Raw genomic sequence first — 25,911 nt, 5'->3', positions numbered from 1 at the left:
AATTAGTTTAAAGATGACTTTTTAGCTCACCTGAGCTAGCTCAGGGTCAGCTTTTAGGATCGTTGAATGTCCGTCGTCCATCATCTGTTGTCTGTCGTCCATCATCCGTTTACATTTGTTTGTTAAAACTCTAGTGGACAGATTTTTTACTCAATTGTCATCAAACTTGGTCGGGATGCTTGTCTAGTCAACGGATGAGTTTGATGGGTCAGGTGAGCAATCTAGGGCCATCTTGGTCCTCTTGTTTTTGTAAATTCAGAGAACAAGAACATTAATTAGTTTAAAGATGACTTTTTGCTATTGCCACCTGTCCCTGTCAGACTGATCTCTGGCAATAATCTGGTAATATCTGGCAATATCAGTGGCAGGTAAACTTTGTAATTACATCATTTATTCTTCACATTGACATGTGTCATTCAACAAGGTTACATGTTTACATTCTTGCCTTTGTCTATCGTACATAATTGTTTTGTTATATGGGTAATTGTGCCAAATTATTTTCTGTTGTTTTATTGCGGAAAAATATTGAGAAATTCTAATTAAGAAAGAGAATACTTTAAATTTTTGGATCATATGAAAAATCAAAATTTAGGAGAAGGGAAGGAAGATTTTTAGTGATCTGCTCTGAAAAAAAACGTTGATATATTATGATTAATGCATTATCATCATGGTTGTAATTCAAACACTTTAACTTTCAGTGGGGTTAATTTAATGTAAGTTTCATGTTACCATGACAAATTAAACAACTATGTCTACTTTATTATAAATTTCAAGTAGAATCTGAAAGAAAAAATGTGCAATTCAGCCCAGGCTTTCTGGCCTAAGGGAAGCTACCTGCATGTATTTGTAATGCATAATTGTATGTAAAAAACTATGTAAACACTTAAGATTTGATACAATGTATAATTCCTCCGGAATTGTTCATTAATCATAGTTATATAGATTTAAATTTGTTCCCAATACTATTTGTTTTACATTGAAATAAAATAGACAGTTCTAAAATTGATACTTTTCTTTTTAGAAATTGATTGTTCAATTGTAATTTGATAATTAAGAAGTAGGATACTCGCCTTTCCGTGTTTATTTTTGAGACAAATTAGTGTCCACAAAGGTGGTTATTTGAAACCATGTGATCTCTTTTATCTGTTTTCGTTTAATTAACATATGCTGGTGTTCCCAACCTATTGTAAAAGTTAGCTAGAAAAAGTGTCCTTTCTTAACAGAATACAATGTTTCTGGTTATATTGGAACAAACAGCTGCAGTGAAGTATTAGGGACCTTAATATAACTCTCAATCGTTGATAGCAGGCCCCATCTTTTAAAAATCTGCACCTCAGTACCCTTGCAGAAATTACTGGTAATTTACCAGGATTTTACTAGGATTTTAGTGGGAAATCCCAGGAATATTTACAGGGATAATTCCTAGGAAATGCAAGGAAATCTGAGGAATTTCCAGTTACTGGCTGGCGGTAATTGGAACGACTGAAAACTACTGGTAATAACTAGAAAAAAAATGTGAAACCAGGAATGCCTTAGATCGACTTGTACTGGAAAATCCTAATTACTGAGAATGACCTGCCCACGGTATTTGGCACATTTTTCTAGTCAATCCCAGGCATTTCAAGGCATTTCAAAGACCTATGATAATACCAGTAACTCCTGGTATTTTTATAATCTTAGGAATGACTGAGAATGACCTGCCCACGATATTTGGAACATTTTTTCTAGTAATTCCTTGGCATTTCAAAGAACTTGGATATCCCAGACGTTCCTGGTATTTCCATGATCTAAGGAATGGCTGGAATAGCCTAGGATTGCATTGTACTGGAAATTCTAGCAACTGGGTATGACTGGACCACAGCTGAATTACTGTTACTAGGGCCACCAAAGGATCATTACGATTAAAATCAAATAATCAGTTTTGTAGAACTTAGAAGATATCATTACAAGAAATTTCTGACAATACAAGATGCCATTGGACACAGGGCAATCACATTACTTCACATAAGCACATTGTACTGATGTGAACTAAAATGTGCACTTTTAAATCCAGTTAAATGACAAGCAGTTCAACATCAGTCATAAGCAAACTATTAAATTTGATAAAAAGCATGATTGCATATGAAACAAAGTATTTTCCTTACAGTTTAATTGTTTTTGTATTGTTTAGACACACTTCTTTAGATATATCATTGTAGATACTGGAATGCAATGAGCTTTGGCAATAACACTTGACTTAAGATTCCTTTTTTTAAAACAGTGTAACATGTGACACCTCTTTGAATTTAGCACTAAAAGTTAAAACATTATAATACTTGACTAGGTCACTCCTAGATTTTAATTTGCTTTCATCATTTTCTTAACTGATTGAATGAGGGACATCACTTAAACAGTACAAAACATGAAGCAAGAAACCTCCAGTATTACATGCAACTCCTACATTTTCTATTGCTGTCTTCTGAAATGAGTAAATCCTTGCTGCAAGATCCAATTTTTGCCGGTTTAATAATTTTCTTGTCATCAAATCTTTCATACTGAGAATCTCAGTAATCCACTGAATTGATGATCTCTGGTAATCAAATGAAATGTTGATCTTTGGTAATCCGACGACTTCTTTGCATTTTCACAGAATATATATATATATATATATATACAACAGATAGGGAGCTCTAAAAATAGATAATAGTCAGATTCAGACCCACAATCCTTTGCAGGCTTTGGTGATATTTGGGTTTTCTCGATAGTCTCCAATTTTCGCACTCTCGTTAAACTTGGACGATATCCATGAATTATTGTTTACATACCCCGACATAGATTTTCATCAGAGAAATATTTGTATAGAAAAGTGTGTATAGTACCTTTTACAATAAATAACTATTGCTTTTTATTTAAGCAAAAAAATGTTTCATCTTCCTCCGGGAATTCAATATGACGGTGTTTTGGCTATTTTTACCCAGGATGCATCAAATCTCTGAAAATCCCGCAACATATGATAACTTATAAGAACACAATTCTGCCAATACTGAATTTAACTGTGTGACATCACAGTTTCTTCTCCATGTATATTTAGCTCCATGGCATTTTGTACAACTTGCCCTCTTTCAATTAACTGAAGAATTTATTTTTCTATATCAAAAGTTTTTGACCCGTTTTATAGATTTAAGCTCTCACTCTCCTCAGCTTTGAACATCATCCACAAGTTAGTTGAACTCCTCCCTTTGTGGCCTAGTGGTACCAATTCTTATCTGAAATCAAACAAATACATTTCTCTACATATGGAAATATTACAAGATATTTGAATACGAAATAAATAAAAATCACTTGGCAGGACGTGAAGTGGATGCACACTTGGTTCAAGCAAGTAAAATCATTGCAAACTTGACAAAATGGTTTCTGTGTCTTAAATATTTACCAAAACTCTCACATATTTTTTCAGGTAAGTGGGTTTGTATGTTATTTGATTTTTTTTTTTTAAATGGCCATTCATGAAGGAAGTGTTTATGACACACTCTGTTCTGGGCCTCAGATTTGTAGCTTTTGGTTATACAAAGCTATTGAAGTTATAAACTGGTCATGTACATATTTTGAAATTTGATAAGTGAAAATCCAGGGCGGTTTTTATGCTCATTTATTCACATATGTAAGTTTTGAAGTTCACCAAAAAAGGCAAACTAATGAAAATATACTGTGTATTTTTTTTATTATTATTTATTATCATTGTTATTCCTGTAATTTAGTGATGTTGATCATTATTTCTGTAAAGTTGGTTGATTCTAACTCAAGCACTCAAGGAACAAATAACACAACATAATGAAACGGTTTTTACGTAGTCAAGGGAAATAACTCTACAAATACGGGATAAATCCACAAGCGGAACCCAAGGTGCACAACTACATATGCTGACCAACCTTCCCGTAAGGTTTAATGACTCTATGTCAAATCCTTTTTGATTTACATGCGACAAGTTGAAAATTGCAAAAATTTTCAAAGTCAAGGTCAATAACTCTAAAAAATAAAATAAATCCACACGAAAATATCCAGTGCACAACTTCACATGCTGATCAGCATTCCTGCAAAGTTTCATGACTCTGTGTCAAACCCATTTTGAGTTAAATGCGACACAAGTTGAAAATTGCTAAATTTTACTAAGTCAAGGGCAATAACTCTAAAAATACTATATAAATCCAGACAAAAATACCCAGGTGCACAACTACACATGCTGATCAACATTCCTGTAAAGTTTCATGACTCTAGGTCAAATACTTTTTGAGTTACATCCGACACTAAAGAGAACGGACGGACAAGGGTAAATCTAAATGCTCGCCACTTAAGTGGGGCCACAAAAATATCTTGTTCAAGCGTGTTCAACCACTTCACGTTCTGCCCCCTAATACAATAACAGATTACAGTCATCGAATTTAGCACTGGCCCAATGGCCCATGACCAGTGTAAATTTTAAGAGAATTTAGTTAAATATATAGTAGAATAAATTCAAAACTGGAATTCTGACGAGTATATTCAAAAATCTTAAATTCAATGAGATTATGGCAATGTATTCAGGTTAGTGCTTAAAGTATGACACTGTTTGTGCTATTTTTGTTCTTTGCAAATCATCATGTGGGATTTATTTTAATGGACCAGTATTCAGATTCTCTAGTATACTATAGGCTTAGACAGTGTCAAAGACAAACCATTTTAGCTAGGCTGTCACCTGGACCACTGACCGATAAATTTTGGTGGCCTAGACAACTTTTTAGTGGTCCAATAATTCCTATACATGCACAGAAATCTAGAGATTAAATCACACACAAACACACACATACAAATAAAAAACAAACAGAAAACATGATTTCTGTTTCAAATAAATTTTTGGAGGTATCTTATTGTGATTTAAAAATACAGTCTGTCAGTAATGTGTTATTTTAAAATACAGACATGATGTAGGCTTATTGAACATCTTGTCGATCTTGTTTATCATATTCTAATATAAAACTAGATCTAGATCTACATAAATTAATGGTGATATAAAAATATTGTTTCATTATGAAAAACTTTTTTTTTCTAATACAAGTTCAAAATTGTGAACTGTCTGCATACTAGGGTATTGAACTGTCTTGGGGTAAAAAAACTTGTTACCATGCATTTTTCAAAACAATATTTTAAACTTTTAGAGGGCATAAGCAAATAATTTCCTGCAGGGAAGCAGAGCCATCTTCAACGATGCTTTGTTTTTTTTTATTATTATTATTATATCTTTCCTGTTCAACAAAGAAATAATTAAAAACAGGTCGCGAAAATATGTGACAAATGTCCGTTTACTCATTTTTTCCAGTAAGGTTTAAGTATCTTAACTGTAACTAGGAATAAGCTGGAAATACAATTATTATTTCTATTGTTTCAGTCGGCAAATTGTTACAAAATAATGCTTTTAGAAGTGAAGAAAGGTCATTAAAATAATCTCTAGACTCTTCATTTTTTCTAGTAGTGGTCATAAACACGCTGGCTCTGTTTGGGAAAAAATCAGTGCATTTATGATAATACTCACAGTGAATTTCACCGATTGCAGCTTTGAAGGTCTTCTTCTGATAATTTGCTTGAGCTATTTCACCTTCCTCTTTGTATGTCTTTATTGGGGAGACGATATCAGTTCACTGTTGATATGAGACGAAGTGTCTGCCGTCTTTGAATATTGCGCGCACAATAAACCTGTGTTTTACGTAATAAACCTGTGTACTACGTCAGTCACATGTGCTTGATTCGCTTAATTTCGTGTAATTCCGTTGTTTTTGTCGTCAATACAATGACTGAATAATTTCAATTACCGTATACGTGGTTTTTTCTGCGGTGACTTTATTTCTGCGTTTTCTGCGGTCAGTTTCGGCACCGCAGAAATAAAAACCGCAGAATATTTCTCTTGCCTGCTACGATATGTCTCCAACATTGTGACCTGTTTCGTCTAAAGTAATAACGACTAACAGATTATAACGGTTAGCGGGTTTTCGAGTTGTATAATATTGCTGTCGGCTTAGTATGTAATCTGTGTTTGTAAGGATGTACTTATTGTTAATTATGCTAATTTAAGAATAAAGATATTTCAAACCATTCCAACCATTATACTGCTAAATAATCGTTGTACACTTTAATTGTCATCTGATTTACGGTTAACGTCTATCAATTTTATTAAATTAAAGATACTACCGGGGTATATTTTTCACACGTCATTTCACGCTGATCAAAGATGTATACCTTTCTATTGTTGCGCATTATACTTGTTTGCAATCAACCAATATATTTGTTTGTAATTACTATACAGTTTTGCGGTGACGACGATAAACAAATGCGAACGTGTACATACAAATATAATAGATAGGGTAATGTGACTTAGACTTTGATAAGACGAGTTGCAGAATTTAAATCACGTTTTGTCCAAAGAATGTGCCGCAGAAATAAAGTCCGCAGAAATAAAAACGTGCCAAAATTGGGAAAAACCGCAGAATTTGGAGCCCGCAGAAAAAACCACTTATACGGTATATCGTTGAATTTTATTTCACAAATCTATTATTTTAAGCACAACAAGCGCTTGAATTTCATACAAAGCTACAGTAGTTTCCAAAACAATTGTGTTGCTACGTCATCAGAATACGTATCCAATACGTCATGAAAATATGCTCGTCTCCGTTAGCGTAAATATACGGATATTGCTCGAGTATAATCGTAAAGGTTCGTTGGTTAAGTAAAGACTAAGTTATCATCGTTAATTTCCGTCAGCATAAATATGACCTGCCACATATAGGCCTACTTTTATTCAGGACGGGGATTCGGGTTTTGACTCGTGAAAATTTGGAAATGCACAAATTTGACACGTGAAAAAATCTGCACAAGAGTCAATTTGCCACATTGGATTTTCAACTATGCAATAATAATCACCTTACTGTAAATCCACCCCTAATTAGATCTACATATGTTCAAATCACACTCAATAAAAATGTCAACAGGCAGTTTAAGCCGTGTATAAAGTGGTTTATACACACAGCCTGTGCACTGAAGCATGACATCAGTGGATGCAATTTGACAGCGCTAAAAATAGCTCTACTGTACACAACTGATAAAAATTACATACATCAGATGTCAATTATTGATATTTTTTTTTAAGGTTTATAATACGTCTTTGATTTACTTGGAGTGCCTGTACATTTGTTATTTCTTTTTGGATTATATATTCCTATTATCTATTAATTAAATGGCCAATGATAAAATTGTCATAAATGCAGGTTGACCATTAAGGTCAATTGATTATTAAATTTCAATTAAATAATAATAATAATAGTAATCCTAGAAAAATATTATTAAATAGATCTAGATCAGTATGTTGTTTTATTTTAAAAAAGAAAGAAAACATTTTTATTTTCAATTTTATTGTCTTCCTTCTTTTTTATTAGTTGTTTACTTTCAACAAAGAGAATTCCTAGTCTTTAGGAATTTATGTAAGATTCTAGGAATTTAGCACAGATGTTAAGGATTTTGTTCTACAAGATAAATTCTAAGTAATTCCTAAAGACTAGGAGTTTTGCAAAATCTTAAGTCTTAGAAATCTCAGAAAATAAATTACAATTCCTAGAATAACTTAGAAATTGATGAGTTGTTTAAAAATTATTAGAAATGCCTAGTTCTCAGTAACTGGTATTTCCTAGGCCATACTAGAATAGCCAAGACTGGTTTTAACATTCTGGAATTTTCTAGGATAATAACTGGGAAATACTGGGACTTTTTAAATACCAGTATATATTTCTGCAAGGGTAAAGTTATATTTGTTGTTTCCATAAAATATGGTTGATTATTGAAAACGCTATAACAAAGAATGTTATTGAACTCTCATGTACAAGAAAAAAAAACAAGATGTATCTTGTGCCCACGATATACGGTCTTATCATGTCGACATGCAAATAAAATGAATAAAATATTGCGGAACAAAATATTATGTTGCTATCTTAAGTACAGTTTTAACCATTTCATGCATGTGTCATTGGCTTTTAAGGTAATATACAATCATAATATCTTTTTCATACAAGAAGTATTGGAAGTTTTCTTTTTGAAGAATTTGGACTTCAATTTTTGCAGCAGATATATAGCTTTATACTATTTAATGATCTGAACTGCAACTTTGAGGAATTATCATAATTAAGGGTTCAACTTCCAATTAACACCTCCGGCATTTACTTTACACTTTCATTATTTAAAGTACAACATATATTTAATTAACTTAAATGTTTAATAACACAAAATAATGCCAAAAGCTTGTACAGTTTCATTTGATGAGATGAAGATGAAAAAGGTGCAGATACATAAAGTTTGTACAGTAAATTCTATGCACACAATATTTTATATGTACACGAAAAAAAAACACAAGATGTATCTTGTGCCCACGATATACGGTCTTATCATGTCGGCATGCAAAGCTTTGAATTTCATGTCACTCTTTTTGTTCCTGTATGCGTTCTTAAAGTACCCTATATAATTAAAACTTTCAGATGATAACTTTTAAAGCTTTTAACTTTAAAGTCAGTCATTTCCTGCAGGCAATATAATCTATTAATGACAGCACTTTAATCCTCTCCCCTATCAAAAAAGTTCAGTACTCATAAAAAGCCGACTTTCATCATGGTACAGGATTGTTTCATTTAATAACTTACTGAATGTCAGCGAATCTTTACTAAGGTGCATTAGTTTGTGCTTAGATGAACTTCCTATAGAAAAAAAAGTGATTTGTTGAATCTTACAAAAATTTAAAATTCGAAATGTTGGGGGCTTGAATGGCTGTGCTCAGTTGCCGTGCTATTATATACATTTTCCACGACCCTAGTTTGCCAAATGACCTCAATTTCGTCAATGATGAAAAGAGATTATTATGTAACTTCCAAACTCAGCAAAATGAATGTTGCTTTTGTCCATCTAATCCTGCGGCATTAGTAACTACAATTTTATAAATAAGTCTAACATGATGGTCACTCTGTTTTGAATGGCAGTCCACCATGAAGCTTTAATGTTAAAAGTTTGTTTGTGTACCCCATGAGGTTAAGACCAAACAAACCTAGATTTGGCGAATTTGGAAACATTCACAAAATATAGGTCATTTGGCAGGTCCTTTTTATTGTCCCCTAATGCCATGGCCATTTCCAAAAATAGAAACTCCAGACATTAAGACTTAGTCTAATTTGTTCAAGAGTTTAGAAATGCTGGAGTTAGACTCTGGTATTGTGATTAAGATCATAAATCTTGTTATAATGATACTTATGTCATAGAAAATCAAAGTTGTTTGGTTACCATGGTTATTTTGGTGTCAGTTTATGACACGGTATAGTGAAATGACATCATGTCAATGAGGGATGTAGATAAATGCGGCAGTACAGCCCTAAATGATACTGAGAACTTGTCTGCTGTAGAGATGAATGAAAAATGAACTTTGAATATCCTTGAGTAAAAAAAAATAGACAAACCATAAGTGATCTATTACACAACTTATCATTTTTCAGAGTTATTTACAAATTGTTGTCTGCAAGCTTTTGGCAAAAGTTATTATCTCTGTTTATGGCCTCGTGCTAGTAGACTATATGGCTATACTGCAAAAAGAATTAAATCACTCCATTCTTATTTCCATGGAATCAAATTAATGCCAGAGTAGTTTAATCCCAGTCGACCTAAATACCTATATATAATGCAAATCTGTCCTGGTTATCCCTATCTATGGTGAGAGATAGTGTACATGGTGACCATACTATGTATAAAATGGTTAAAGCCATTCCACAAACCTATTGGAGTGGCCATACACATGTATGAAATGCTGTAAGGACGTTTTGGAAATGTCATTGTTTTACATCTAGTCACACTGCAAATACAATAGGGTCACCATTATTAGTTTAACAACATATATGTGATTAAACAATGACTATGCTGCATCTACAGTACATACCTAGTACATGTTTGAGGTTTTCACTCAAAAGAAAAGCGAATTTTGGAGAATTGCAGACTAAATAGCAAACAGCGCACACCTTGTTCAGACGGCACAGAAGTGCTGGTTGATCTTCAAACAGGTCTGCACAGGCAACATGGGTAGAATTTGTTTGCCACTTAAGCAGGCTAATGGTTGACATAATAAAAGCAAGTTACTTTTAAAGTACGCAAATCTTAGAGATATTAAGGTCAATGGAATATATGATATACTAAGTATAGCAAAATTAAAATAATCTTAAAGCGTCATTTCCAGGACAGTCATTTTTCTTCTCTTCTCTTAAATAACAGAAATAGACCCACTTAGGACATTAACTTTTAGCACTGTATATATTGACAGAAAATGGCTTCAGAGTGTCTGGTCATATTTTTAAATTACAAATGTTTTGTAACCTTTTTTCTGGACGCAAGCATGAATTTTGTCCTCTTTTTTTATCATCCTGATTGATGTGACCAATAATCGATAAATTTATGAAAAGCCCTACCCCTTAACCTGCTGGAGCTAAATGTGATAATCCATTGCCACCAGAATAGAGCCAACCTACAAGAAAGCTCTCTAGTGACCATTATTCATTTAGTGAATCCATTATTCCAGCCCAACCTTGGATTATTCCGGCCTAATGCTCTGCCTTTTCCTCTGTACAGCCTGACCTGAGGCTCAGTTCTGTTCTGTAAACTCAATTCAATGATATTAAGATAAGGGCCTTTAAACTTAGAATGTATCTGACTCAAAGCTTAGCAAATCCATTACCCAAATCTAGCACTTAAGTTTAAGGTTAAAACATATCTGGCTTCCAGTGTTTATATGGACATTTAACCAGTTTCTGGACAAATAAACAAGAGCTGAAAATCTTTTTAGTTTTGGCTGATCTGAACTTAAATCAAGCAATTAACTCGATAATTAATGTGTCCACTGGACATTAAAAACCAGAAAATGTTTCAGAGATAAATTAATGTGGTAATTTCTATTTAAGTGATAGATAGCCATTAAATAAAGGACATTTCTAAGTGAAAAAAGTTCAAGGTTGAAAGTCTGATCTGTAAAAACATTAGCATGACTTTCAACATTATACAAGTGCTTGTTAAGGAGATAATGGACGTCTTGGACTCCAGCTGCTTTTAGATAATATCTGAGGCTTTCTGAGAAAGGGCTCTCTGATAAAGAATGTCAATGCTTCATTGTTCCAGTCCATTAGGTTTCTATAAATACTTATTTTCTGTTTGGTTTTAAGTCATATTTTTAGCTCATCTCATTTTGTCGCCAATAAAAAGCAATTTGGTCTTCGTCATGCAAAATCTAAATGAAGCTCAGAATTTAAACATTTTCATACTAACATGAAACTTTAAATGCTTGTTTCCCAACACGCAGTTTAGTTGTAAAGCGGTGGGCATTATTCTGAAACCTACATTTTTTGGAGTTATGCCCCTTTTAAGCTCGTCCATTTTAAAGAAAAAGTCAAGTTGATCATGATTGCGTCAACGGTGGGGTAAACTTGTAGCGCAGCAAAAACTTTCGAGAAGCCAATTATTCAAACATTTTAAAAGGTATCAAAATGAAACTTGGAATACTTGCTTATCATAACAAGGTTCAGTTGTGATACAGGGGGCATAATTCTGAAAGAGTTATGTCCCTTTTTAACTTTTTGTCAAAGTAATTCATTTAGTAGAATGATTTTAAACATTGAAGGGTATCAGTATTTAACTTGGAAATTATTGATTATTTTGACAGGGCAGAGTTGTAAGACAATTAAGGGGCCTTAAAATGATTGGAATATACCTGTCCTGTGAATCGGGTGACCCAGGTTTTGATTCCCAGACTGCACAGGTCACTTTCATTGTGATTGATCATGAAATCCTTTCTACAGTCATTGGCACTATACCTCTGCTTTTGCATGTACAGAAGTAATCAGTTCCTTTCGAAAGTGAAGGCAACTTAAGTACTGGTAAACTACTTGACAGCCTGCCTAGGAACAATGCGGTGGCTGAACTGTGCTCTGGTAAATTTAATGTGGCTTTACTGCCCTGATTCAGAGTGAAAACTACCAACACCACGGCCAAAATAATTTGGTCTGTTACTGTAACACTTCCCCTGCAATAGTTCATGAACTTTTCATGAATTATTCATGAACAGTAATGGTTCATTTTGCAGAGGTAGAACCAAAAAATACTAGCCTTTGCTACCAGTTAAGAGGCAAGCAAGCCAACACATCTGTGCACTCTTGAGAGTCTATATTGTAATTGGGTGACAAAATTTGAATTTCTATCTTGATAGCCCTAAAATTGATAATGGACAGTTCCTAAAATGGAATCTGAACAAGTCCATTTAAGAAATTTCATCTTGTTTAGGGTAACTGAAATGATTAAGTCATTATATTAAAAAATTGTTAAATTTCTGTAATGAAATTAAATCCTTCAATAAATTGTAATTGTAATTTCTAAATACAAACTTTGTTATATTTCTAGAAAAGTTTATGGAATTAGATTAAAATTTTCTAAATTTGAAACCAGAACATTTCAATACAGAATTTGAATTATATTGGTTAAAGTTCATAGGAAGTTAAATCTCGTTAAAGTCTATTTTGAAAGTTTAATAGATTCTATTCTAGTAACAAAATGTTGTTGAATTTAATAATTTCCATTGATTGTTACACAAATTTCAACTTTAAATCACATTATGTAACAGTTATTTATATCCAAATTAGGAAATGTTTAATTATTTGTGTTCCAATATGGAAATTTTGAGCAAATTATAATGAGTTTTTGGAAGTTGTTATAGTAAAATTTCAAAGTAGAGTTAAGATAATTTGTTAAAGTTTTGAAATAAGAGAGAAAATTATCATTCAATTTCTGCTCAGGTTACCTTTAAGTGAGGACACTTCCAACAGAGCACAATTTTACAATGTAGTGAACACACATAGAATGCAGCAATGTAACTTAATAATATTGACCAGTGAGCACATTGTGAACACAGTACTGTATCATTTTCACTGTAGTGCATTCTGTATAAAATACAATTAACATAGTAAAGAGAGGATGTTATCAACACAATTTACACAGTCATGAACACGGCACAACTTACAATGTAGTGAGAGCACCATTTGACTGCAGTACAATTTATACACAATATTCAGAGCACACTGAACACAGTACCATTTTCACTGCAGTAATTTTTGTATGCAATACAATTAACAAGGCATTGAAAACACCACCAACAAAGCACAATGTGCATAGAAGTAAGCCCACAGTGTGAGCACAGCAAAATTTACTTTGTAAAGTGCCTACAAAATTATACTTAAATACACAATGCATCAAAGAGCTAGAAAGTTATTTTCAGGGGCAGAAAACTCAAAAAGTCGGATGGTGACCCCCAATATTTTTGTTATCATTTTGTTTTAATTATGATTCCCTTTTATCATGCAAAGTTTAAGAAAATTATCTGCATTAGTTAAAATTTTCCTTCATTGTGATGTATTGAACAATATTGCTCACGTCTTAAAGCAGCATCAATGATAAGCCTTATTTGAAAGCATAAACAAATCATTATTCAAAAGGAAATAATCACCAATAGAATTACTTAGTGAGAATGACCTTCTTACATATTTTCTGTATAGTTTTGTTACCACATCTGGCATTTTAGCCAATGTCATAAACCAATTCAGGGCCCATAACTCCCTGGAGTCATCTGAATTCCTGTACAAAAGTGTAATTTCTGAGAAATTTAGCATATTTATATCTATTTCTTACAGTATAAGTACAAGATGACAGTTGGCAGTGAAGTTAAGATTCTAATTAGCGCTAAGAAAATAAAAAAAAAAGTGTTACAGTCTTGGTTGCTTAATTCTTTCAAATTTGGTAATACTAGAGGGACTGACATTTGATGTAGGTCTGGCCCAATAACTTGTGTGGAAAACTTCAGAACATTCGCTTGAACATTCCAGAATAATGATTTTATTCTGCAAAATTTTCAAAAAATAAAAAGCTTTGAAACATTGTAATGTTTATAACTTAAAAATCAGGCTAGGAATTGCACCAGGCTAGGAATTGCAGCAAAAAAAAATCAGATTAAATTAATCTGTATATATCTTTATTCTTAACTTGTGTATATTTTGTTTTTAAGATGCCCAATTGATCTAATTGTTATTTTTAATATATTTAGGCTTTTGAACCTCTAACTTTCTTTAAGTGCAAGCCAATGGAGGAAGTGCATTGTGTTTCTAAAATCTAGGTTCCTTGTCATAGATTTTCTTGTCATTTTGTCTAATCTAAGTTACAAAATAATATAATCTGTTGAAATTTGAAGTTATATTTATGTTGTATTCACCACATATGTACAATTTAATGTCAGTCAGAGATGAGCTGTTTATTATGTCATGCAAAAGTCAACATCTTAAATTATTGGTTTAAAATGTCTCTTGCATTTCAACCTTTTCAAGAAGTATAATTACTGACATTAAGTTGTTCAATTCTAAATGGCTGGTTTGAAATATTGTACGTGACTGATGACAGACAGACATTTTATTCCAACCTTTTAAAGCCGGCTTCAGTTGTTGTTGTTTTTTTAAGGTTAAATATATAATTTTAGTTTTATATAATTGTCAATTGTGAACAATAGTGCACAGTTGAGATATGTTTGTACACCAGGATTATATTTGGAAAAGCTTACATTTGCCAAGTTTCATATAATATCTGTTAGAAAGGTTCACTATTTTTCATGGGTATTGCACTGTCATCAAGTTGTCGTGAAAGTGAATTGCTGCAAAGGTTGGTTGCAATGCAGCCAGTAGTTGCTTTGTAAACACAAGCAGATCAAAATTTTGTGAATTTTGTTTTCCATGCTAAGCATTTCTTCTAATTATTATGAATGCTAATGTCTTTGCAGTTGTATCTGTGTATTGTAAGAGAAGTTAATGGTAAGATAAGTTAATCGTTAAATTGTAAAATGTAATTTCACAAAGAATATGTTTATATATTTTCAGGTGAGTCAACATCCACATACAGGTTTAAGGAATTGGGGAGCCGAGGCTATCACACATCTAGTACAGTCAGCACTGGCCTTTAACCACCAACCACCATTACAACAGAATCTGGTAAGTTCCCTTAAACAAAATATTATAGGTTCATACCTTATCCCCACCTCCCCCCACCCCTATCTTAAATGGACTTGTCCATCTTCGAATTGGAACAAAAAAACATTCATCTTTTTAAGAGAAAATTAAAAAATAGATTTCGAAATAAGAACAAGATGAATACTTAGTGAACAGTGCAGACCATGATAAGACAGCACAAATGTGACAACTACAGACCTGGTTTTTTTTTTTTTTTTGGCAAACACTTGTTTTATTGAGTCTTTTCATGAGACACTGTAATATGCTTGCTTTAACACATAAGTATATCTGCCACTAATAATGGATGAATTTTTAATTGTCATCTTGATGTGTTTTAAATAATTGATGAAATGAAGAGGGCGTAATCAACTCTCAGAGGAACCACATATTATTAATGTTTGACTGTCTTTTGCTATATACTATGTTTTTCAATGAAATAGAGAAAAACGGAATCCCTAAAGAAAAAGCCCAACATAGCAAAATTAAAAAATGTTGCAGGCTCGGTTTGATTAAGTCTGTTCATGAACATTACTGGAAAGAGCAAGTTACCGTCCAAGCCCCCTACACCAGCTAAACCAGAATTCAACATTTAAACACAAAAATGTTGAAATTTTGAATTTAGAAACATCCACAGATGTGTTCATACATTAAAAGTAATGAAAGTCAAGTATAAGTCTTCTTATTAGAGGTGAATGTTTTTCATTACCATGGCAATACCCAGTATCAATACAGTCATACCTTATGTATCATGATGGGTTTTATATGACAGGAAACATTTATTGTTTTGTTGAAAATATGTAAGAAAATTAAGTAATTTGTGTCTACGAATCCACTAGCAACAAATGTTATTTACACCTCGAGGGTTGACCACAAAACTGCAGTAACTTATATGAAATAAAGAAGGTTTTGTGGTCAACCCTCAACCTATCATGACAAAGTCACATCAATTTGTGTCACAGAAGGTTCGTTTTGTTGTACAATGGCAAGATAAAAAATATGTAAAATGTCTAGAAATACTTGTCTATCTTTACAATTTCAATCCAAAAATAATTTTTCTGAACACAGGTGGGGATATTAGGCTCACATTTCTTACCAGAGTATAAAGTCCTGCCTACCTATATCTGTGCAGTTTTAGTCTGTCAGCTTAGCTTGGATTAGTTATTTAGGTTTGATCCTGAGACAGACAAACAATCCTTGCAGTCAACCTTACAGTCTAGCTTTTATGACAATGTTTTTTTTTTTTTAAACAGGGAAAATTCTTTAATGACCAGAATTTAACCAAGATAACAATAAAGGGAGAAAATCAATATAAGACTTTAAACAGGAAAAGTATTGAAGAGTTACGTTTCTTTATATGACAGAAGGTTCTGCATTACACTTTAAATTGACAAAAACACAGATTGTTATGTAAGTTTCAGTCAGACGTGTGTGATATAAATCTGCATGATTCGAGTTATTTTTAACAAAAACTTCACTTGCTTGCTTGATTATTATAATAATTCTGTAGAATAATGATGTTAAATTTTTGGCCAACTTGTTTTTTTCAGAAACTACAGTCGAGTATTTTAGCACCTCTTCAAGACCTCTCAACAATAACACAGCCTGACATCCGACAGAAGCAGCTTCAGTGTGTCTTCCAAATTCTCCATGACAACGGTGATTCACTCAACCATGGCTGGCCCTTAATTCTGGGTGTTATAGGCGCTGTTACAAACGATCAAGGGTAAGTGATTAGGGCAGATGATGTGCATGGACTTTCATAATACTTGCCAACTATTTATCCTTTTACCTTCTGAATTTGTGTACTTGTTCTGACCGGATTTGAATTTCAAACAGTCTAATCAAAGTTCAAGAGATTTCTGTATCAAAATATAACAAGAGCCATCACTGGGGCAACATTTATCCAAAAAAAATTAAAGCTACAATTGCATATCCTGATTCAAATGGTTATCATTCTATGAAATGAGTTTTAACAAAATGCTTTCTTGTTATTTAATACACATATGAATGAATGACATATGATAACAGATAACATTGGTTGATATTTTATTGTTTTCTGTTGCCAGTTCTAATCTATAAAACTCCCCACTGATATTGCAGTAACTTGTACATGTTATAGAAAACAAGTAGTGTCAGTTATAAACTTTGCAGATTGATTTTATCGTTGCCATTGATCTCTACCTTAACTTTGGCCACTACCATAATTAAGTAATTTTCATTTTTGTAATACTTTATTTTAGGGAAAAACTTGTGCAGACGGCATTTCAGAGTTTACAACTAGTTGTGACAGACTTTTTACCCATAATTCCCTGTTGTTACCTGGAGGATGTGGTTGATGTTGCCGCAAAGTTTGGGCTTCAAAAACAAGAACTGAATGTCAGCTTGACAGCTATTGGTTTGCTGGTAAGTTTAGCACTACTGTGGTCACCAAAATGGTGGTTAAATACCTGGTAATAGTCTCCATCTATTGATAATATTTTTTGTTCAGAGCGAAACTCAAAACGTATTAAGGACAGGTATTACGGATATAAATTTGAAACTTCATAGAGGGATAAATGCCATTGTGGAAGTGAGAGAAATCTACCCTTCATACATTGTTAGTAATGATTTTGTTATTTTTTGTGGATTATTTTTTGTCTGGCCCATAATGTGAAAAATATTTGAAATTCATAGATTTGATCATCACTTAGAAATATGTTACTACAAATTTTTATGCAGCTGTCACAAATTGATGTGAATAAAGGTTTTTAACAATATTGTTATTGTTTTGTAAGAAGTTTACTTTATGCCATTAACAATACATGACGTACATTGTTATGTTTGATTGGCAAAAAGGTATTTGTATATACTTTTCCGAGACATCATTCTTGATTGCTGTTCTGTCTTTTTCAGTGGAATATATCAGACTATTTCTATCAAAATCGAGAAAGAATCAAAAATGACCTTGAAACCAGTCCGACTGAGGGAGAGGTCAAGGTCACAGAAAGGTCAGATGGAATGTCATCATTTGATGGGTTATGGATGTGTTTATTTTCTGGTCTCGGAGACCTGTGTGTAGATTCCCGGCCTGCTGTAAGGAAGAGCGCAGGCCAGACTCTGTTCTCTACAATATCGGCCCATGGCGGCCTACTGCAGCAAGAATCATGGAAGAAAGTTTTATGGAAGGTTGGAATTTACTAAATATTTTTAAAACTTAAAGTATAGAAAGTGAACGTTTATCTTGGAAATTTTTAGTTCGTTGAAATTTCAAGCTTTGGCTGCATTGTTAAAATAATATATTATTTGAAATAATGCATTTTTATTATTTTAATTACAGAAATAAAATAACATGTAAACTTTCTGAAGCAACAATTTTTAACATTTCCTCAGTCATTTTAATGATTAGTTTACATACATGTTGTGTAAAAAATCAAATATGAAAATAAAAAAGTCGGTCATTTAGCTCAATAGGGAGAGCATCATGTATTTATAATTCCGAGGTCACTTGTTCGATCCTAGTGCAGGGTTTTGTTTCTCGGTTGCAATTGACCGCCTCCGTGGTCGAGGGGTTAGAGTCGATGACTTCTAATCCAGCTACCTCTCTGGCGTGGGTTCGATCCCCGGGAGATGCTTTGGTAGTTTAGCGCGGAGGAAGGTAGTCTAGTACTGGTGTAACTCTCCAGGAACGATGGTTAGGAAACTACCCGCCTATATGACTGAAATACTGTTGGAAAAGGGCGTAAAATGAAACAAACAAACAAACAAACTCAGTTGCAATTAATTGATGTGTGTATCTCACCACTGATTTAAGATTGTGTGGGATAAAAAGGCTTTCACTTGCAGAATAATTGGTAATTACTGGTTAGTTTTCCAGGAAAACCTCTAAGGTAGACCAAACAATGGGTATCACCAAAATTTTGTGGAACTTGGCTAGAAAAACGAGATAAACAAAAAAAAACATGAAAATTAAAAAATGATAAAAAGATTTTTTATAAATACAAAAACTAAAAAAAACACACAAAAAAACAACTCTTATGCTATTGCCATGTGCACTGACTAATTCACACTTTACTACTATCCTTTTGTATTAAGGTGCTGTTCCCATTGCTGGACAATGTCAAGAAGCTGTCAAGCACGGCACCAACCACCAAGGATGAATCAACACAGGGCAATATACTTATACACCATTCTAGAGACACTGCCGAGAAACAGTGGGCAGAAACCAGGGTTCTCACCCTGGCTGGTGTAGCTCGAACCTTCACTGCACAACGCAAAATTTTACAAGGGTTTTATAGTAAGTTTTCTTTGCAATGTTCTCTTTGAAATTTTTTTTTATTACTATTATTTGTTATTACTATTATTTGTAAATTTAGTAATTACTCATTTTAAATTAGTAATCACTTATTTTAAAACAAGAAGAAAATTTATAGTTTTATTGTTTCATAACTTGCAGTGATAATTTATAGTATTATTGTTTCATTACTTGCAGTGAATAATTATCAAGGAAAACTATTTTTATTATTATCAGTAGTGGAATGACAGATATGGATTGTCAAGTAGTAAAGTAAATTTAATGCATTAAGATCTGCATTTTAAAATTCTCACTGAGGATTTGTGCAGTTTTGTTTTAAAATAAACAATGTATTAAGATGGTGATGTTAATTTTTTTATATAGAAGACTTCCCACATGCCTGGGCATTGTTGCTGGATCACATAGAAGGGGCTGCTCTGTGTCAGAATGCTGAAATCTCAATAGCTGCTATCAAGAGCTTTCAAGAAATGCTTCTTATAACTAAAGATGACACAAGCAGCTACATGATACAGACACTTCCTGTCAAGCCTCCAACTGCTGAGGCTATAAATAGAACAGGAGAACCTGCAGCAGACGACATGTCAAAATCTCAGAAAGAGGCTGAAGATGACACAACAGGAAGTGCTAATGATTATGACATTGCATTATGGTCTGCTGCATGGAAAGTGTGGCTAAATATAGGTTCACAATCAACCAAACCACCAGAAGACTCCTCGTCTCTTTATGTACCGTCACAACCATTTCTGACTGCACTAATTCAAACATTCCCACCACTTTTGGATCACATCAAAGTTCGTTTCTCAGTATCAGATCTGCAGAAGTTATCTGAGGTGCTAAAAAGGGCGCTTACAGTTCCGGTGCACGGTGACTCGTCACCGTTTATAATTCCAACATTCCCTGATGTATCAACTACACCCCTGCAAGAAGCAACATTACAAGCCGTTGAGGCTATCATTAAGGTATTATTCATTTACTTCTTAATAGTTCAATGTTGATTTAATGCAATAAATTTCTCAGGTTTTGAACTTGGGACACTCTACTGATAGTTTGGAGGATTTAAGTTTTAAAATGCTTATTATAGTAAAATATACATGCAGACAAAAGTATGGTGCTTTGTCAAATATGTTATAAAAAGAGATAAGAAAAATTGAAAATGCAATAATTCATATTTAAAAAAATTGGATGTAATATTTCTACTCAGTGATTGTTTTGTTGAAGTCACACAGACCCTGTAATGGTCTTATGGAGACCTTTCAGCTGTACCAGTTGAAGGCAACAAGTGCCCCTTTATAAATTTTTCCAAGGCATAAGCAGGCATCTACATAGAACCACTGACCTTCTGTATGCTAGCTGAATAATGTTCAGTATAAAGGCTGGTATGTACATTTAGTTTAAGCATGGTAAAATTTTATATGTTTTATTTGCTTATGTTTTAATATCATTGAAAAAATATTTTTGTTCACAGACAGTACAGGAGGGTCCAGATTCAATGCACGGCATGTACCCAGACATATACGATCAACTGCTGACCTACATAGACTACGGTGTACGAGTGCCAAAGTTTGGCAAGATAGAAACTAAACAGTTTGGATCTGTCAAAGGACCCACAGTATGCATACTTATTGTTCTTGAAATATGCTCTGTTAAATAGAGTTTGCTTTTCCTTCCTTGTCTTTGTTTGATATTTCGAGGGTTGATCGCAAGACTGTTGTAAGTCCTTGATACCAGTTACTTGATACCAGTTACTGCAGTTTTGCGGTAAACCCTTGATTTAACCCTTGATTATTTTAGTTTTTAGCTCGACTATTCGATAAGAATAAGTAGAGCTATTGCAGTCACCCGAGCGTCGGCGTCGGCGTAACCACTTATGTTAAAGTTTTTGTAATAGTTCAAATATTTTCAAAGTCCATAGACATATGGCTTTGAAACTTTGCACACTTGTTCACCATCATGACCCCAACCTGTAGACAGGAGGAGGTAACTCTATCAAGCATTTTGACAGAATTATGCCCCTTTTTCGACTTAGAATTTACGTTAAAGTTTTTGTAATAGTTCAAATATTTTCAAAGTCCATTGACATATGGCTTTAAAACTTTGCACACTTGTTCACCATCATGACCCCAACCTGTAGACAAGAGGAGGTAACTGTATCAAGCATTTTGACAGAATTATGCCCCTTTTTCGACTTAGAATTTACGTTAAAGTTTTTGTAATAGTTCAAATATTTTCAAAGTCCATTGACATATGGCTTTGAAACTTTGCACACTTGTTCACCATCATGACCCCAACCTGTAAACAGGAGGAGGTAACTGTATCAAGCATTTTTTTTACTATCAAGCACTAAGAATAGTCGAGCGTTGCTGTCCTACCGACAGCTCTTGTTAACCCACTTAACACGCTAAATATCTTAAATGGACTTGTTCATTGTCTAATCTGGACTACACCATTCATAATTTTTAGGGGAAAATTTCAAAATGATTACTAAATGAATAGTGAACAGAACAGACCATGAGCAGACGGCATCGATGTATGCTTCCCGGATGTAACTAATACTGGTGTCATATGAGGAATCATGGTTGTGACCCGAGAGTAGGGTTTGAACCCTGGTAACAATTTCTTAGGTTGAGAGACCACAATTTCCTTTGAAATATTTGAATATTTCATTCCAAATATACTATCTGTTGTGAGTAAAATATTTTGTTATACAGGTTTTTCTATCAATTAAATTAGTAAATAATCACTGGAATTTTTCCAGACAATATTTTAGTTATTAAATTTCTACTGGAATTTAGAAGGCTTGAGAACAAGGAAGGAGACGCTTCTTGCTACAAAAAAAACCAACCCACATCTTTTTTATTTCTTGTCTACTGTATTAGTGCAATAAGGAAGCCATAAAAATGGATAATTTTCTTATTTCTAAAATAGAAACTTAATTATAATGTCATGGCCAATTATGGAAACTGAACTTTTTGAATTGAAGATTCTTCTGTTTAGTGCATTGTCGTAAATTTAGGCTAATGAACATTCTGTGAGGAAAGCAAGTCATTTGCACTTCAAGAGCAAAGAATCATAATCAAGAGATTTAGATTTTAGATCATATTAGAGAAAGATATTAAGCCCCAATTTTTAAAAAGAAAATGAAGGGGGAGGTATTGTCAGGACCCACTGGTCCATATCAGGTTAACATTTTTGGTAAAGTTTTTCGTTTATGGCCAATGAATTCAATACTACCAAAACTATAAACTCTATATGTGGTTACACCTAGTTCTATGTGTCACACTGATTTTGAGATCACTGTGACCTGTAGAGGGTAATTGGCTAAAGTCCATTTTCTAAGAAACTGCCAGAGCTATTCACTTCAAAGTTGGTATATTTATCCATAATTAACATATGATGCCAAATCACAAGGGCAGATGATCCTAAAATTATATTTTGCAAAGTAATGTATTATGCCCCCTTATCGTCCTGGCTTTTAAGCTGAGAAAAGGGAAGTGTGCAGCTCCTCAGACAGTTCTTGTGTTTCTAAGGTACCTGAAGTAGACATCATAATGAAAACATTTATTGCACATATTGTTTTAAGCCCTAAGACACAATGGCTGTTACTTTTGAAATAGTAATGTTACGTTAATTCCTTACATTCTTTTTAAGTACAAATAATATCATAATTCAATATTTAATTCATTAGGTTGATTGGGTAACGATGAATTTTGTGCCATTTGCTGAACGCTGTGTGGAGCTCATTGTGGAAATGTACAAAGTTACAGCCAGCCAGACAGCTGTTATACAAGCTCAGGTCCTGCAGAATATCATCAAAGTAAGTCTTTTATACATTTACGCAGTTAGCCAGTCAAATAGTGAAAATACAGGCTCAAGTCCTACATAAAATTATATCAAAGTAAGTCATTTATACATTTACTCAGCCAGTTGTTTAGTGCCAGTCAAAGCTCAAGTCCTACATAATATTATATCAAAGTAAGTCTTTTATACATTTACCAAGTCAGTCAGTTACTGCCAGCCATAAAACTGTTGTACAAGCTCAAAAAATATTATCAAAGTTAGTCTTTTATACATTAACTCAACCAGTCATTAAGCGCCAGTCAAAAAGTAAAAATACAGGCTTAAATTATACAAAATATTATCAAAGTAAGTTTTTCATACAGTCAACCAGTCAGTTGTTGCAAGCAAAGCTCAGGATCTTGAAAATATGATCAGAAAATAGTGAATTAGTCTGGCAGTCCAAATGACATGCATTTGTCATGTTGACACAAGACTTGCAAACCATCAAAGTAAGTCATTCAGACATTCATATATTCTACCAGTCAGTCTATTTATTGCTGTCTGCTATGCAGCAATATTATACAGGCCAAAGCCTTACATAATAGCATCAAAATCAGGTAATTATTCAATAAGTCGGTCACAGTCAGTGAATAGCAAAATATTTTAAAGTAAGCCATAATATATTCATTTATTTTGTAAGTTTTTATGCCCCCACAGAGTGGGAGCATATAGCGTTGCACTTGTCCGTCCGAGTGTCCGTCCGTCCGTCTGTCCGTCCGTACGTCCCGAAATCTTGTGAACACAACTCCTCTTAAACCGGATGGCAGATTTTGCTTAAACTTCCAGGGATGAACAACCTTAATGTGTAGATGGTAGTAAAGGAAATATTTTTGCTGTGACCAAATTTAACAGAATTATGGCCCTTTGTTGATTTTTTCACTATATACTATGTAGAAATTTTGTGAACACAACTCCTCTTAAACCAGATGGCACATTTTGCTTAAACTTCCAGGGATGAACAACCTTAATGTGTAGATGGTAGTAAAGGAAGGAATTTTTGCTGGGACTAAATTTAACAGAATTATGGCCCTTTGTTGATTTTTTCACTATATACTATGTAGAAATTTTGTGAACGCAACTCCTCTTAAACCGGATGGCACATTTGCCTAAACTTCCAGGGATGAACAACCTTAATGTGTAGATGGTAGTAAAGGAAGGAATTTTTGCTGCGACCAAATTTAACAGAATTATGGCCCTTTGTTGATTTTTTCACTATATACTATGTAGAAATTTTGTGAACGCAACTCCTCTTAAACCGGATGGCAGATTTTGCTTAAACTTCCAGGGATGAACAACCTTAATGTGTAGATGGTAGTAAAGGAAGGAATTTTTGCTGCGACCAAATTTAACAGAATTATGGCCCTTTGCTGATTTTTAGTTTTCAACTTGTGGCACATGTAGTCCAAAAAATATTTGACCTAGAGTCATAAGATTGACAGAACAGTGGCGTGTGGGGGCATCTGTGTCCTATGGACACATTTCTAGTTCATTCACCTTCAGTCGTTAGTTAGTCTGTCAGTTATTCATTTAGTCAGTCAGTCTGTCTGTCATAATTTAGTCACTCAGTTATTCATTTAGTCAGTCAGTTAGTAAGCCAGTTATTCAGTCATTCAGTTAGTCAGACTGTTAAGTCATCCATGGTGCAGAATCTTTAAGTCCATCAAAATAATATCATAGTAAGTCATTGATATATTTGAGAAAAGAAGATGATAATTAATGAATATTCAACAGACGTTGTTATAATCACTGTTGCTGTCTCAAATAGAATTATTATTTAAAATCAACATATTTATCTATAGTATTTTCAGATAATAAAAAAATTTCAGCATCTTCGGTTTCTTTGCAAAGGGGAGTAATAAAGAAGATCTTTCCTTCTTTCGTTATGACAGAGTACAGGCTCTTGCATTCTATCAAAACCTAACTAGATATGTTTTCACTTTTGTCTGGAAACAAGTATCTAGCATGTATTTTAAGAAAGAGTTTTTCAACAGCTTTTTTGTGTTTTTTATTTGAACTTTCTGCTGACTTTGTATACTGGACTTAAATTTGAAACATCATTTATAATAATTTCACATGTTCTAAATCCATTATTACAACAGTATAAAACAGATGTATGCTCTTTCTACTGAAAGAAAAATGTATTCATTTCTGAGGAAGAATGAGGCTTAATGTGCCTAAAATACATGTCTGTTTTACAAAAACAAAGAAGGGATTGTCCACGATTTTACTTTTATATGTGATATAAATTTGTTTTATAGATCAATTTTTTGTATATGGTAAATTGTGCTTATAGTTTAAGTACAGAATATAATGTTTTTTTCCTCGAGAAATAATCAACTGGTATATTATTCTTTATATTACACCATTGCAGGTCCTGTTTAGATGGGAAAATTGACTTGAAATATTTTAATTGCGGTGCATAACAATCCATTATTCTTTTTAAAATACTTTCAAAATGACACATTCCATCAAACTGGACAAGTGTCACATGCAGTTTCTGCAAATGTTTGTACTGAATTGACATGGGACAACACCAGCACGTGCCAGAAATTACGGCCTCGCGATACTCCCACTTACACCCACTTAAACCCTGCTTTTCCGCCTTGTTTCATTTTAGCCAAATTACAGAGTGGCCAGGTGCCCCTTTCTTCTTGTGATTGACAGCATTGCTTT

General features: G+C 33.4%; 1 protein-coding gene across 1 annotated transcript in view; it reads left to right on the top strand.

Moving 5' to 3' along the window:
• LOC132748929 (protein MON2 homolog) overlaps positions 1–25,911 on the top strand; it is a 105,019-nt gene that overhangs the window by 49,114 nt on the left and 29,994 nt on the right. The window contains exons 2-9 of the mRNA XM_060738600.1: positions 14,982–15,092; positions 16,658–16,833; positions 17,351–17,513; positions 18,003–18,275; positions 19,182–19,383; positions 19,765–20,360; positions 20,867–21,010; positions 23,087–23,215. Coding sequence (XP_060594583.1) covers positions 14,982–15,092; positions 16,658–16,833; positions 17,351–17,513; positions 18,003–18,275; positions 19,182–19,383; positions 19,765–20,360; positions 20,867–21,010; positions 23,087–23,215 — 1,794 coding nt within the window. The remainder of the gene's footprint in view (positions 1–14,981; positions 15,093–16,657; positions 16,834–17,350; positions 17,514–18,002; positions 18,276–19,181; positions 19,384–19,764; positions 20,361–20,866; positions 21,011–23,086; positions 23,216–25,911) is intronic.

The sequence above is a fragment of the Ruditapes philippinarum genome, unplaced genomic scaffold (genome assembly GCF_026571515.1).
Source record: "Ruditapes philippinarum isolate M1 unplaced genomic scaffold, ASM2657151v2 ctg2091_1_1_1_1, whole genome shotgun sequence".
Taxonomy (NCBI): Eukaryota; Metazoa; Mollusca; class Bivalvia; order Venerida; family Veneridae; genus Ruditapes; species Ruditapes philippinarum.
This window is presented reverse-complemented; position numbering and strand designations above follow the sequence as displayed.